General features: G+C 42.4%; 1 protein-coding gene across 2 annotated transcripts in view; it reads right to left on the reverse strand.

Annotated features, from left to right (window-relative positions):
• Positions 1–14,673, reverse strand: part of fto (FTO alpha-ketoglutarate dependent dioxygenase) — a 123,092-nt gene that overhangs the window by 82,497 nt on the left and 25,922 nt on the right. For both annotated transcript variants that reach the window (XM_086189056.1, XM_086189067.1), the window contains exons 4-7: positions 12,281–12,406; positions 7,971–8,050; positions 7,423–7,566; positions 840–959 (exon numbers count right to left, since the gene is read on the reverse strand). In XM_086189056.1, coding sequence (XP_086045182.1) covers positions 840–959; positions 7,423–7,566; positions 7,971–8,050; positions 12,281–12,406 — 470 coding nt within the window. The remainder of the gene's footprint in view (positions 1–839; positions 960–7,422; positions 7,567–7,970; positions 8,051–12,280; positions 12,407–14,673) is intronic.

The following is a 14,673-nucleotide window of genomic DNA, read 5'->3' on the forward strand; positions in this document are numbered from 1 at the left end:
CTGAGCCTGTGGGGAAAGAGAAGACGCGAGACCGAGCATGTGTATTTGTGTACAGAGCTGTGACTAAGGTGACTTAAATATGAGTCTGACATTACTAAGTGATTCCTTTGGTGTGGTGTCTAACTAATAGCTGTGCCCACGTTCCTCTCTAATAAAACTTGTGTGAGCCTACGATTAAACACATGACACATCCTTAATAATGCACCGCGCTGAAGCGTCAGGACAATCCATCACGGAATTCAAACACACCCTTTTTTTATTGGACCGCAGATCACGTATGTAGTTTTTGTAAGAGGGACAAGCACAGACATGTTGAGCATTCAGAGAGGTGAAAACAATTATCATAAAATGACAAGAGTAACTACACCAGTCATTAATCTACTCATTGTATTATTATTATTATTATTATTATTATTACTATTATTAGTCATAGTAGTAGTTCATTTTTAGAACATATCTGGATATCATAATTCCATAAATTTTGCTTTCGCCAATTTATTTTCATTCAAAATGTAATTCTAAAACTAGAGTGATTGTTATTATCAGTAAATATAGTTTAAAATAATAGTAATAGATTATACTTATATGGCACTGTTCAGGAAACTCACACGGTGCTTTATAGAGAAAAAAGTAATCAAATAAGCCTAGTGAAGGTGGAACATTAGACATAGGTTCTCTTTGTTGAAATACAACTTTTTTGTATCACTTTTCTAAAACAGGAAGAGCATCGACCTCTAGAATAGGAAAGAGGGTGGTGGGTCTGGACTGTTGAACTTGCAGAGAAGGCAGGCTGTGGCAGTGTCATGTGACTCAAAGTGTTTCTGAGCAGCGTTAGTTACCATGGTCTCCATCAGCTTCCAGTCCTTCTCCAGCTGCTCCATCGGTCTGGTCCACCAACTGCAGAAACGGGTGTAGCGCTGGCCCTGAAACCAGTACTGTCGCAGCCACTCGAACTCCACCTGAGAAACCCCACACACACATACGCACACACACGAACACACACAAAACATAACGCTCTAAATTATGAGAGAACTTTACCAAATATATAAGAAAGAAATAGATTTTTTTTTTCCTTTCCAGCAGGGAGTTTGTTTATTTGTCTGTCTGTTAGCAGGTTTACACAAAAACCACAAGGCCAATTTTCACAAATATTAGTGGAGGAGCGGAGTGGAGCCGGGAGAGAGAATTCAGTCTTTTTTTTCTTCTGTTTAACACAGACAACACTCGGGAGAGATCTGATCTCTCCAGCATGTCCTCATAGTTTGTGATTATAAAATACATTTGCAAAAAAAAAAAAAAAAGCTCACCGCTCCTTACTGAAAGCACAACGCATTAAATATTGATATTTACTTAAAAAAAATGACAATTTAATTTGTAACTGTTGATTATTCAACATACTACATAAAGAACTGAATTAAATCATGCCATCAAACCAACATTAAGAGAATCACCAAATCATCTACATGAACATGTAACGTGACAATAAGCCGCTCACTTGAGGACATGTTATACTAAAAGAAATACAATTAGTATGAAAATGAACAAGTCATCTTCTGACAGTAGCTTTCAGACTTCATACCGCTCCCTTCCGTACTTCACATAAAGAACATAAATTATATTATAAGCATTCTATTTACGATCAAAATACAATCTGATTTTACACTTTAAAAAAGAACTGATTTAAGATAATGCTTAATATATCAATCTCTCATGTATTATTACAATGTGTTATTTTGGGATATAAAATATACTTTCACTGACAAAATTAGTCATATCAGTTTTCATGCTGCACATTTGTGTTGTCAAATTATTTTGACCATTTTATTTGTGGATATATTTATTTGTTGTTATTCACGAGGTGTCTGAAATGTAAACTCCAGCCATGCTGAAGTCCTAACATGATACATGTTGCTCATCTCAACTCAGCAATCAGACCCCTAACAAATACAGACACAAAGACACATACGGTATGTTCACACACACACACACACACACACACACACACACACACACACACACACACACACACACATATCTTTTCAAACACACACACCTTCCAGTCAGCACACCTGAAAACTCCGCCCTCGTCCTCCGTCCTAACCCACCCCCCACCCACCCCCTCTCCACCCCTCCCTCCCTCGCTCCGTCTGGAGATGACAGTCTTGGCTGCCGAGCCGCTCCCCTCTCCTCCGCTGGGAGTGTTTTTGTTTCCTGTTCTTTTGAAGTGCTGATTTAATCCTCGCAAGAACGCTTCATATAGCCAGGTGTAGCCTATCTATTTCTAAGTGTGTCTTATTTTGTGTGCAAGTTTGTGTGTTCCTACATGTATGTGCATCGTTGTGTGTTGGTGCTTTGGCAAGTCTCTGTCTACACAGGTGAATAAGTAGCTTTGTTAGCATCTGTGCATTGCCAGTGTAAGCTTATATGTCAAAGAGCACCCCGAATGCTGCCAATGTAAATGCAAGACACTGTGAGTTGCCTCCCCTCCAAAAAAAAAAGAAAGAAAAAAAAAGCATCCTACAAAGCGTCATCCAGCCGAAACAATGCGAGCTCCATTTCATTTTGACATAGACAACTGTACAACACCAGATGCAGTCGCACACAAAGGAGTCACATATCAAATGGGACTGAGGGAGCTATTGTTCCTTTTGTAAAAACTATTTTGTTTACAGTTTGCCTTTTAAGAGCATTAGCCTTGAACACAACAGAGCCTTTATAGAGCTGTGAACTCACAAACCACAAGGTTGGAGCGGATGAGTGCTACCAAAAAGGCCCCTTGACATGAAAACGCCATTTCTACTTGAAATTCACTTGTCATTTTTGTTTCACTGGTGCATCTTTCACATGATGTTCCATTCAAGCACAGCGGTTTTGTGTTTTGTCTTTTTTTTTTGTCAGACAGTCACAACTATATCCTCTACTACATACATTCAAACATAACTGATTTATGTCACTAATATGTTTTGGATGCTGAAACTTAAACTTGGGTTTGGGGTCGTGGTTAAATGTGAGACGATCCCTGTCAAATCCTCTCTCACCTTCACACGACAAATTTTTGATGAAGAATGTGACTTCCTGCAATGGGACGGGGGCATCAGTTGTCTTGCTGTAATGTGTTTAAAAGGAAATGGGGAGAAAAATGTTGTAAAAACAACATTCCTCCCTAGGCTATCAGCGGCAGCAGCAGTTACAATAATGGTGTGCAGGTTCTTCGGTGATGCTTTGAAAAGGTTATTCCCTATTGTTGTGGTAAAGAAAACATAAAATATACATTAAAAACATCCCCAATATGCTGGCTCCTGCTAATAAACACGACTCAAGCAAGCCAACTTGCATCCAAAGGTCTGTCCTGGGCAGACGCTGTGCACTGAGTCGTTGTGTCATTTGCCTCCAAAACACTCTGATCACAGTGGGGATGACATGCAAGGACTGGGGCATGTCAGGGAGAATACATAGCCAGTGGCGCAGCTCAGCAGCCTCTCAGTCACTCCATACAACCAAGCCTTCAAAGAAATGTCATCCTTTATGGTCCCTTCAACACTCTCAAAATCCACTTCCCTTCGATCACTACAGCTCAAACACACAACAAAGCCACGAGGGCCGATATTGGACGTTGCATTCTCTCTGTCTGTCCTTCCTTCCATCTCTCTGATTGTCTGCCTGTCCTTTAGTGAGAAGAAACCAACCTGTGTCTCCACTTTGAGCTGACATGGCTGCCTGTCCCCCACTGCGCTGGCCAGTAGCAGGCACAAAGCAGGTCATCTAAAGCGACTGTTGAGTGCTGGCTATGTGGCATTTGGAGTTTTGCCACCCAGCTGAGAGCTACTAAGAGGGGAACTCTGACTAAATGCCACCTATCCAGGCAGACAGATCGAAAGTGAGCGCCAAAGAGAGAGTGGTTGTTAGAGCTAGTTTTTCTCTAAGACGGAGAAGGGGAGCGAGAGGAGAGCTAGTGGCTCCCCTGCGGCAGTCGCTGTCATCTCTCCAGGTGATGGACACACTAACTACACATTAGCCCCACATTAGTCGACCAGCTGCCCACAGTGGCAATTCTGGAGTTAAAGAGAAGTAGCCCCCTTTTTCACATTTAATGAGGCACAATTTTTTTTCCACACCTTGATGGTATTCCCTGAGCTGGCCCAATCAATTTCCGGGCCAGGGCCCTGAGGTGGGAGCTGATGAGAGTGGGATCGATCCCACTCTGCCGTCCACTGTTTACTTTCCCCGGCCTCCTCACACATCAGCCAGAAAAGCAGGTCCCAACTAGCTCCCTTCTGAATGACCACCCATACAATTTACCCTCATCACACACTTGCCAGAGTGGTCATACACACGCTAAGCCATACTGTACATGCGCCACCGCTGTACACATTTCATTTCCTATCTGTATCCATAAAATAGCAAGATGGGATTCTCCTTTTCCTCCCTCAGGCCAAAAATATAACTACATGTGCTCCTGTTGTTTACATTAACATTGTGGAAGAGTTCATTGATACTAGTTTGACTAATGTCATTAAACATGATTATCAAAGGCATCTGACACATATTTTAACATGCAGAGCTCAGAACAGGTGGAATTCGGTTAATTTCGCTTATCCGAGTAGCACCCCAACCCCCCAAAAAAAACCACAACAGTATCCCAAGATCAGCATACAGACGTTTCACCTGAATTAAAAAAGGTAAATCCTACAGGACTAGCAAACATAAACTACCGATGACAGGGATGTGCTAGCACACAGTATGTTTGGAGGAGCGATTTACAAGATTACAATGATATTGCCAGCATAAGCCCCTCAGGAAAGGTGTTTCAAAGCTGAGCAAAGACCTTGGAAGGTCACACACACCTGCTTCCACGCAGTTTACTTTCTACCAGAACATGTGGGAAAAGCTCGTCCCTCCCTTCAATATTTACCGAGGGGGGGCTAACATCATTAGAGGGGGTCCCCAAGGGCACTCTGTCACACACCCACCTGGGAAGTGACACAGTAGCTTTAAATGAGACAAGACGTTTGCATCTGGGATTAGCATTTCAAAGCCAAAGAAGCACAAGGAGGCCGTGCAGTGATGCTGCTTTAGACCCCACCCCTTGATGTATGAGAGAGGAAGTAAAAAGAGTAAGTGAGAGTAGGACCATGCTAAACAAACAGGTGGGAACTTGAGTTTTCTTCATTTCTGTCTCCTGTCAACATCCCGCCCCGTCCTCTGCTGAGTGTCAGCCTCCTTCCCCAGAACTCATTGCACCAGGTTGCACAATATCGGTGGCATGTCAGGAGGTGCTACCTTGCTGTTTAGCATTTTTTTTTTTTTTTTTTTTAAGGAAAAGGCCCATAAGGCGCTGCTCAGGTCAGGATGCCAGCGCGTCTCAGGCTTGTTCACTCCTCGCCCGTCCATGTCAAACACAACCAGCGCAAAATGCAGCAGCCACACGCCAAAGTGGACCACCATCATAAATAACACCAAGAGCAGTACATCATTTAAGTGGGTGTTCTGCTCTCGTGGGAAACTCCAAACAAATGGCCACATCGATCACTGCAAGTGCCAGGTAGGGTATGCTGAGCCCCCGAGAGCAACCCCCTCACTTAAACACTCCCTCACACATACATAAACACGCACCTGCTCTTTTATAAATAGCATCTTGTTTCTTTAATAAACCTGTCCTGCCTGCCTGGTGGGACCCACGCTTGGTAATCCTGTGGTGCTATGTGGCAAGCTAGCAGGTGTTGCTAGCTCAACTAGCGTAGAACTCCTTTCAAAGACGGCTCTATTGTTTGGCAGGGCTGAATAATTAATATAGTCTCCAACCTTTAAACAACCTTACGTCAGACTCATCTGTCATGGCGTCCCGCTGAGAGGCCTGGGTGCTAGCCTCGGCTAGGATGTGCACCGTGAGCCCAGGGGTGTAGAGGGGAGAGGTGAAGTGGTATATTAACTGTTTGCCCGCGGCAAGCTAACACAGGGGGCTGCTGGTGCCCCTCACGTTCCTCTTTTTTGACCTCACTCTACCCCTCAATACCCCTAGCCAGCATCACTCATTGTTGTGAGTGAAAAGGGGTTAGGAAGGGGAGCAGGGCATGACTCCATCTTTAGATAACATATGGGGAGGCTATTGCCTTACAATCCATCACAGGCCAGGACAAATGAGAACAACCTGGATTTCAGATTGGAGGCATTTCCCTGACTAGAAACAACCAGGTAAGTAGAGGGTGGGACGCCGCAAGGCTCTCATTCTGCAGTTTACAGAGCTTTAACCTGCTATCAGAGGACCCCAAGCATGTAAGTCCCATGATGCAGGGCAAATGGAAAGGGCATTCAAACTGGGATTAAAAGCATCCTGCATGTTTCTGTTGATCACAATTTTTGGCAGAGTTTTATATACTCTATTTGTTGACATACACGAAACAGAACATACCACAATATTTTCAAAGTACTTCTCAGTCATTAAGGTAATTAAACTACTTATTTATTGTGCACTACTACTTCTTCTGCACTACTACATCTACTGTACTACTACTACTTTACAAGGCAACTGCTGCTAACCCTGGGAGGTATAGACTTCCTTGCACTTCCTTATCTAATGTATGATGTTGTGTTGTTCTTGTGTAACAAACTGCACCGCTCTCTGGTCCCTGAATTGCCCCCCACGGAGATAAATCAAATTTTCTGAATCTGAATCTGAATCTGAACCAGTTATTTGAGGTATTGAAATTACATAAAGCGGTTATCGATGCCAGCAAGGATGAACCAGGGGGCTGTATTCAATATGTGCTGTGTGTTGTGTGAATAGTTACACTGGGGGAAAAAACAAAAAAGCAAATTAATTTAAATAATTTCAATTCCTAAAGCAGATATTTATCCTTGTGATTCACAGAGACTGAGAGTTTCAGTGATTGTGAATTTCAGTGAAATCCTGTCACATCTACAGATGTTTGGTAAACATCTGAGACTTCCTCGCAGCACCAGATGGGTGGTGATTAGGCTACATTACCATTCAGGAAGTGTCAAGATGGTACACGATCACAGAAATGTATATCAAAAATTACAAAGTATTCTACTGTCTCAACAATTATTGTCAAAAATGTTTGAATGCAGTCATCTGGTACTAAAATAAAGTTCAAATATTTGTTTAACTTTGTAGTAATCTGTTTTGACTTTGCCTTGAGGGTTTTTTCTGTTGAAAACAATCCCCTGTGATTACATGTGGTGAAGCAGTAGAACAAGGCGACTTAATGTTTACTTTAAGAGGGAATATTTTGACTTTGACATCGCCTCTTCTGGTCTAAGTAGTACTTCTACCATTGTATGTGTGCAATCATTAAAAACACAAGCAGGTGGGCATGTATACACACACACACACACACACACACACACACACACAAACAAACACACACTCAGACACGTGGAAACACACCCCAATGTCCTCACCTCATTGTGAATCTCCTCACAGTGCTGCAGCGTGGCTGGCCGCAGGGCCAGCAGGCTGTGGGCGCCTGTCTCTGGGTCAATGTGCAGGTTGGACAGGGCCTCTTGGCACTGGGACTGGATGTAGGTCAGGGTCCCACTGGAACACTGACAGCAAAAGGGACAAGCCCAGCGTTATGCACATAAATGATGATGTGCTGTATATCAGGACTTCAAAGGTTTCATGTGAAATATTTTGGTTATATATCATTAGAGTGTTTTCGGGTGAAGTATATACGCAGCTATGATATGTATCTGCTTTTTTTTGCAGGTTTCCGTCCACAAATAAGAGACGGTGAAATTCTTCTATCTCAAGTAAAACATGATCCTTTTTTTAATGTTTTTGTTTGCCTGACAGAATGATGAAGTCTTCCTTTTTCTCTATTTTTCCCCCCTATAACAGTGGGTCAGTTCCAGCAGCAGACCTCACTGACGCCAAAGAGAACTGCTGGTACAGTTAAACAACATTTTCAAAAGACTGTCGTCCTTTGTAGGGCCTGGTGGCGTCTCACCTCGGCCACCCTGTGTGTGGAGCTGAAGCGTGCAGTGTCTCCAGCAAGAACACAGTGCTGGTGGGTACTGTTCAGGTCATCTGGTCAATACCGGAGAGACAAAAAGAACACGTTACCCACAATACCGCCAATAATCAACTGAGAAACCAAGATGTGTAAACCAAAGAACAAAAAATAGAATAATTATCCATCAGAAATCGCAGAGCACCAAAATAGAACAAGAGTTCATAACTGATAGTGTGGTTTTAATTAATTATAATAAAAGAATAGAACAGATAAAAAGGAAAATAACTGATTACAAAAGAAAAAACAGATGAAAGGCAAGGCGTGAGTGAACATGACAACTAAATCATTTTGTAGTGGGAGACAGATTGTGCTCGGTCCAGCACCGATTCAAATAAAGTGTGCAGCATTGTACTATAATTTTAATTACCAAACAAAACCAGATCACACTCAATCTGTCAAGATGGAAGAGCCATACTAACAAACATTTGTCCAATATCACAGGAGCTTTACAAAGAGGCCTTACTGCTGTTTCCTGTGTATCCCGCCATGTGTTTCTTTGTGAGTATAGATGTTCTCAGCTCTGCCATTATTTGCCTCATATACCAATAATTAATTTAGCCATGACAGAGCTGTCATTCACAGCACATGTGCATATTTACACCCGCCTTGAGCAAGAGTACACCGGCTAATGCCTGTGATTTGAAAGTCAAACAGCCAAATGCTTTGGGAGGAAGATATTATTGTTTGGTGGGAAGAAAAAAAAAAGATGGTGACAAAGAAAACAACTTGCTGGTGTTTTCCTCACTCTGATGAGATTGTGAAGGATTAGGTCTCTGGGCAGAATTACTCTGCGTCTTTAAAACTGTTTATATCCAATAACAAATTATCTCCATCAATCTGCTCTTTTCTTGGCACGTCTGATGCGTCGGTGGGATCAGGAGGGAGTAGAGGCAAACTCAATAACTGTAATAAGTATTTATCTTTCTTTCAACCCCTGTGCCTGCTGCCACTTGTCCTCCTCTTCCAGAAAGCAGGCTTTTAAATATATTGGGTGAACTCTTTTCTCCAGTCCCCCTGTGCATTGGGAGCTGGAAATCTGATTATTGAACAGGCCCGGTGTCAAGACTTGCATTGTTCTTTTTTAACCACTGAAATTCCATTTGGGTGGAGATGATGGTGATTCAATTTGCCTCCAGCGGCTCAGACATTAGCAGTTCAAAAGGGCCACCAGGCAACAAATGGTGCCGAAAAAGACATTACGGTGTCTGTGGTTATACACCATTGTAGTTTTCTTTTAATACCACAAAACTACTTATCATATGGCGCCTGTCACTAAAACACTCCAACGATTACATTTTAACACTTGGTTTATTGGCAGCTGCTCTGTATCTGAATCATGAAGGGTGGTATGTCCACTCACAAATGAAATATCAAAGGACTGCAACCTTTGCGTGTGTGTGTGTGTGTGTGTGTGTGTGTGTGTGTGTGTGTGTATTTTGTACATGTGCAAATTTATAGGTGCGTGCATATGTTGCGGGAGTGTGCCAAGTATTTAATTCAGGTAGACAGACAAAGCGACAGACGGCCGAGGCCTGTGTGAGCTGCTATCGTTGTGCAGCAGTTGGCCTCTCAAGGGCGTACTCACCAAGTGGAGCATAAATCCCCACTGATCCGCGACAGTCAAGTCCCATTAGAATGGTCTGCACAACAGCCCATCACTCTATTATCGTAGCTGGCCTGAAACTGACTGTTCTATTGTAAATCTTATCCAGCTAAAGGAGGTCGGCTTCAAGCCCTGTCAAGATGAATATTAGGTACAGACATCCCTGCTCTCAGAAGAAAACACAGCAGCTTCAAAGAGTCAACTTCAGGAATTCATTAAAATCTTTCTATTTCTTACTTGTAAAAAATGATTCAGATTGACAAACACCTATTAGTGGCCTATTTGAAAAACACCCCAGCCATTCTAACACAGCCACCGAAGGTTAGCCCATGCATGGACGTCTTCAACTTTTTGATTCCCCCTGAACTGAACTCATCATATCTGATATAACAAGAAAATGAAAAGCCATGACTAAAAACCGAACTGTTCTGTTTGTTAAAGTTATAATTTTCAATTCACACATTTTTCTAACGCTGACAAAACAGTTAAGTACTCTACTCATACTTTTGTTTAAAATTGCACACCAGCAACAGTAACAAGTAAAGTAAACAAAAGTAATTCTAGAGTTGAGGTTTTTCTTGGCATCATAAATCACCCGCACATTTTTAACTACAACACCTCACCTGGGGAGGGAGCGAATTAGCTTGCTGATGGACAACACAAGGAAGAACACACAACGCGGTGTTCCGAGAAATACCCGCATACATTACAAGTACACGGTAACATATGGTAGCAGCTAATACAAACCTTACATTAAGTTAAATAGTATTCTAAGCTCTTGAGTTAAAATACCACAAAATCAAATCAAAGAAATACACAAAAATAACTTTAAACAGCATCTCAACAACCTGTACGGGGACATGTCAGACATGTATTGATTTCAAACCCCTGATATGGTTTTCAAACGTACCACATCGACTGGCTGAAGTAACCAGTGCTGCCAAACAAGCAGACAGAAGAATATCTGTGTAACAGTGTACATTGTATTCTGTTTTGTGTTTGTCCTTAAGATATTTCTTGTAGAGGTGAAAATTGTGTTTTTTTATGTGCTGTGTTTTGTTCACCTGCCCAGGGACAACAGATGGAAAACAGCGAGTAGCTAATTCTGGTACAAAGCATCTTTTCTTCTTGTTTTAGATTAATGTATTTTGTACTTGGGCCCTGACTTTAAAAAAATGGAATAAAATAAACTAAATTAAGAAACATCCCTGTGATTTTACATGCAAACAAAAGATTGTTTGAAAGTTTTATTGTATTTTTTCCCCAATTCCAATCAGGGCTGGGGGATATATTGCCATACATAAACTATCATCAAACTGTATAGTAGATTTGTCCCAATATTGAGAATCATTATATACGGTTTGGGCAGCACGGTGGTGCAGTGGTCAGCACTGTCGCCTCACAGCAAGAAGGTTCCGGGTTCGAGTCCCCGCTCGGGCACGGGGCCTTTCAGTGAGTCTCCATGTTCTCCCTGTTCCTGTGTGGGTTCTCTCTGGTACTCCAGCTTCCTCCCACAGTCCAAAGACATGCAACTGGGGACGAGGCTGATTGATACTCTAAATTGACTGTAGGTGTGACTGTGAGTGTGAATGGTTGTCTGTCTCTATGTGTTGGCCCTGTGATGGAATGGCGACCTGGCGCCTCTCACCCGAAGGCTGCAGGGAAAGGCTCCGCCCCCCCCGCAACCCTTAACAGAAATAAGCAGAAGAAAATGGATGGATGGATATGTACAGTTTTTGCTGCCAAAAACAGAGCTTGAAACCAAGTAGGTTGTCAAGACTTTTCACAAAATTCAAATAAAAATTGTTTTTTTTAATTATTGCATTACACTTCTCATCCATATTCAGTAAAATGATGAGCCTAAGTGGACACGTGATAATCACGATGCATCTCAATATCGAAAAAAGGGCCTCTAAATATCGTGATATTCATTTTATACCATGTCACCCAGCTCTAATTCCAACAAATATAGATTGGACATTAGACCCAGTCTAATAATAAGTTCTACATCGATACTTTCATTTGTTTTGTAATCCTTTATTAAGGATTAAGTCCACCGAGGAGACATTATGGTTGAAAATAACAACAGGCAGTGTGCCATAACCAATATAATCCTCCATCCATCCACCCAGGAGTCCTGATTTCTTGCCCATCTGTACTAAAGTCTCTGCAGTCATGTGGGTGAATATCTTCACAACCAGAGTACACAAGAAAGTTATGAAGAGTTTATTTTACAGCACTGGAGGAGTCTACTGCAGTCAAAACATTAGGCTGAGATTTACACCCTGGCCTGTCCTTTCCAATAGAGACATAGTCAGTACAGGGTCCCAAACCTCTCTAATGCACACAATTTCATGGAAACTTAAAGCCTCAGACACACACACACACACACACACACACACACACACACACACACACACTTCTCTGCAGAGAGGGTTAGAAGACAACATGAGACATCTGGGACAAAGTATAAGAAACACTAAAACACGAGGTAACTGAAAAAAAACCATTCTCTTGCCAAAATTCAACAGTGGCTCCCTCTGTGTGTGTATGTGTGTGTGTGTGTGTGTGTGTGTGTGTGTGTGTGTGTGTGTGTGTGTGTGTGTGTGCGTGCGTTCACACATCAGAGAAGATTTAGTACCTCTCATGTAATAGCAGTCTCCGGACTCCAGTGGCAGCGTAAGGCCAGGTGTGTGGATGTCCCAGGCTACCTTGAGCCCAATCCTCCAGCATGCCCTCTCACCGCTGCCTCCCTCACTGCTCTCACCTGTCAGTCACACACAAGCCCGACTCACTGTCACATTTGCAATTTGCATTCATATTCACATTTCAGGCATTTGAGTTGACATCTTCAACTAGTGTGACTTAAACTGAGTGTAGAAGTGAAACAGCTTTGACTTAAAAGTACTCGCAGTTTTATGGACATATGTGTTTTATTATGTTATAACTAATTCAATGAAAGGCCATTACAAGGAAAAACATCAATAAAGCTGTTCTGGTTAATGACTGCAAAGAAAAAAAAAACAAAAACCAAAACCTATGACCATCTATCAGCAGAAATGTTGCCAAAAAATAAAGTAAGGCTGGCGCTTTATGATTAAATCCATACCAACGAAACAATTGATGATGCATTCATCTCCAGAAAGTAAGAATCACTTAACAGTAAAGCAAAGATGATATGTGTTACTGGGATTATATTGGCCCCTAGCACCACAGCTTTATGCTATCATTATGCTGTGCAAGAAGAAACTCTTGGATAAAAGCCCTTGATGTTGTTTAAAGTGTGTGAGAGTGTGTTATTGGATGGTATGTATGCCATGATATCCCTGCTTGTGAATCCATTCACTGTAACCACCCCCTGTTCTCTTCTCTCCCTCTATTCTTACATGGCATACCAAGAAAACCAGATTTCACTTGGCTGGCCAACACCCTTCAGCAAAATCAATACTAAAGACTTTCTGGGCCTCTCTGCCCCACAGCTGCCTTTTCCTTTGCTCAGCACGGATAAATAGTAACTTAATTTCCAGCCATTGTGCGCTGAGAGCCAGCTAATGACAGCACTCCCCAAGGCCTCTGGAATGGTGGAAGATCATCTTCTATGCCGGAAAAAACTCAGCCGTGGCAGATTCCTTTGGATCAGCGCAGCTGTGAAAAACACAACTCAGGACACTTCTCTGGCTGCAGCAAGGTGCCCTCAAAATAACGCAGGTGTCACCGTAAACATGGAGCAGATATCTGGTGTGCTGTCTGTCTTTCCTCTCAGGGTCAATTCAAGAGACGTGACCTTTTTGTAAAAGTGCAACATTCCTCAGGGTAACAATTTCATTAGCCCGGTCCTGGGAACCCCCAGATCCAGCCACTGGAATAACACTCTGGGGAGCTCTGGTCAGACTTTCCTCTGGAACGTCTGGAGCTGTGAGGTGATTCAGCACTAGAGCAGACACAGCTGCTAAGTGCAGCAAGGTGTTATGCCACAGTGTTTGAAGCCCGTGTTCACAGGGTCAGAGTTGAAATTGCCCAGAACAAATCACTGAAGCAGACCTCTAGAGCAGGTGTTTCTGCTTAAGAAACCCCTATGAAGGAAATCCAGCTGTAATGTGTGTCGGGATGTCGGAGCAGTTGGCACTGCACCTGTAAGATTCAGCAGAATTCATTTGAATAGAAGCAGAAGCAGACTGTGTATGGCTCCCACCTTTGACTGCACTGTACCCCTCCTTCACTACAGCTGAACTTTCTCTCCATTCATGACAGGAAATCATGTTTTTCCTCCTCTTTCAGCCTCATGAAATTGTCCTGTGAGTGGCTTTTTAAAGAGCATCATCAGACTCTTAGAGAAGAGTCTTCTCATGTGGTTTTATGGTAAAGGACTGTATAATACAAAAACAAAAAAGAATGTGTAATATATAAAGAGAAGTTTTATCAGGCACAACTGTTGTGAATTTAAATGAGTAATGTTTTTATTATCATTGTAAGATGAAAATGTTCTTTGCGCTGCAGTGCATTGAGGAACCAGACATACCAATCACAATGACCTCCTATCTTCTATAATTGTTTTGCATCTGCTCTAGAAAGCAAAGTTAGACGCCCTATCAAGTCGATCAGTTCTTGAGAGAGTGCACATTCCATAATCAGGAGACATCATAATATCCATACAGTACAGTCTAGCAACACTTATCAAAGCAGAGTTCATTATTCCCTATCAGATAATTGCACATTGATCATTTCTTGGGGAAATGATTTAGATGAGATGCAGTGTATGTGATAAGGCCTGTTTGTTCGACGGCACCATTGACTGCGTGTTAACAGCTCAGATCCAAACGTCTGTGATCACCCGACGCGCGGCGAGCGATAAGGCTGTCAGTAGCAAGCCGGTGATGACATCTGCTAATGCCCTGACACTATCTCCTAGATGAATCTGATGGCTGCCTCACCAGAGGCCACGTCTAGAGCTGCTACCACACTGCTGTAGGGCCATAATACACAAGGTTAGCTGCGTCTGATCCGCCTTAAAGAAACTCAATGTGATTATAAAAA

Source organism: Aulostomus chinensis, chromosome 2 (genome assembly GCF_037954235.1).
Source record: "Aulostomus chinensis isolate RoL2024-O1b breed Wild chromosome 2, RoL_Achi_v1.0, whole genome shotgun sequence".
Classification (NCBI taxonomy): domain Eukaryota; kingdom Metazoa; phylum Chordata; class Actinopteri; order Syngnathiformes; family Aulostomidae; genus Aulostomus; species Aulostomus chinensis.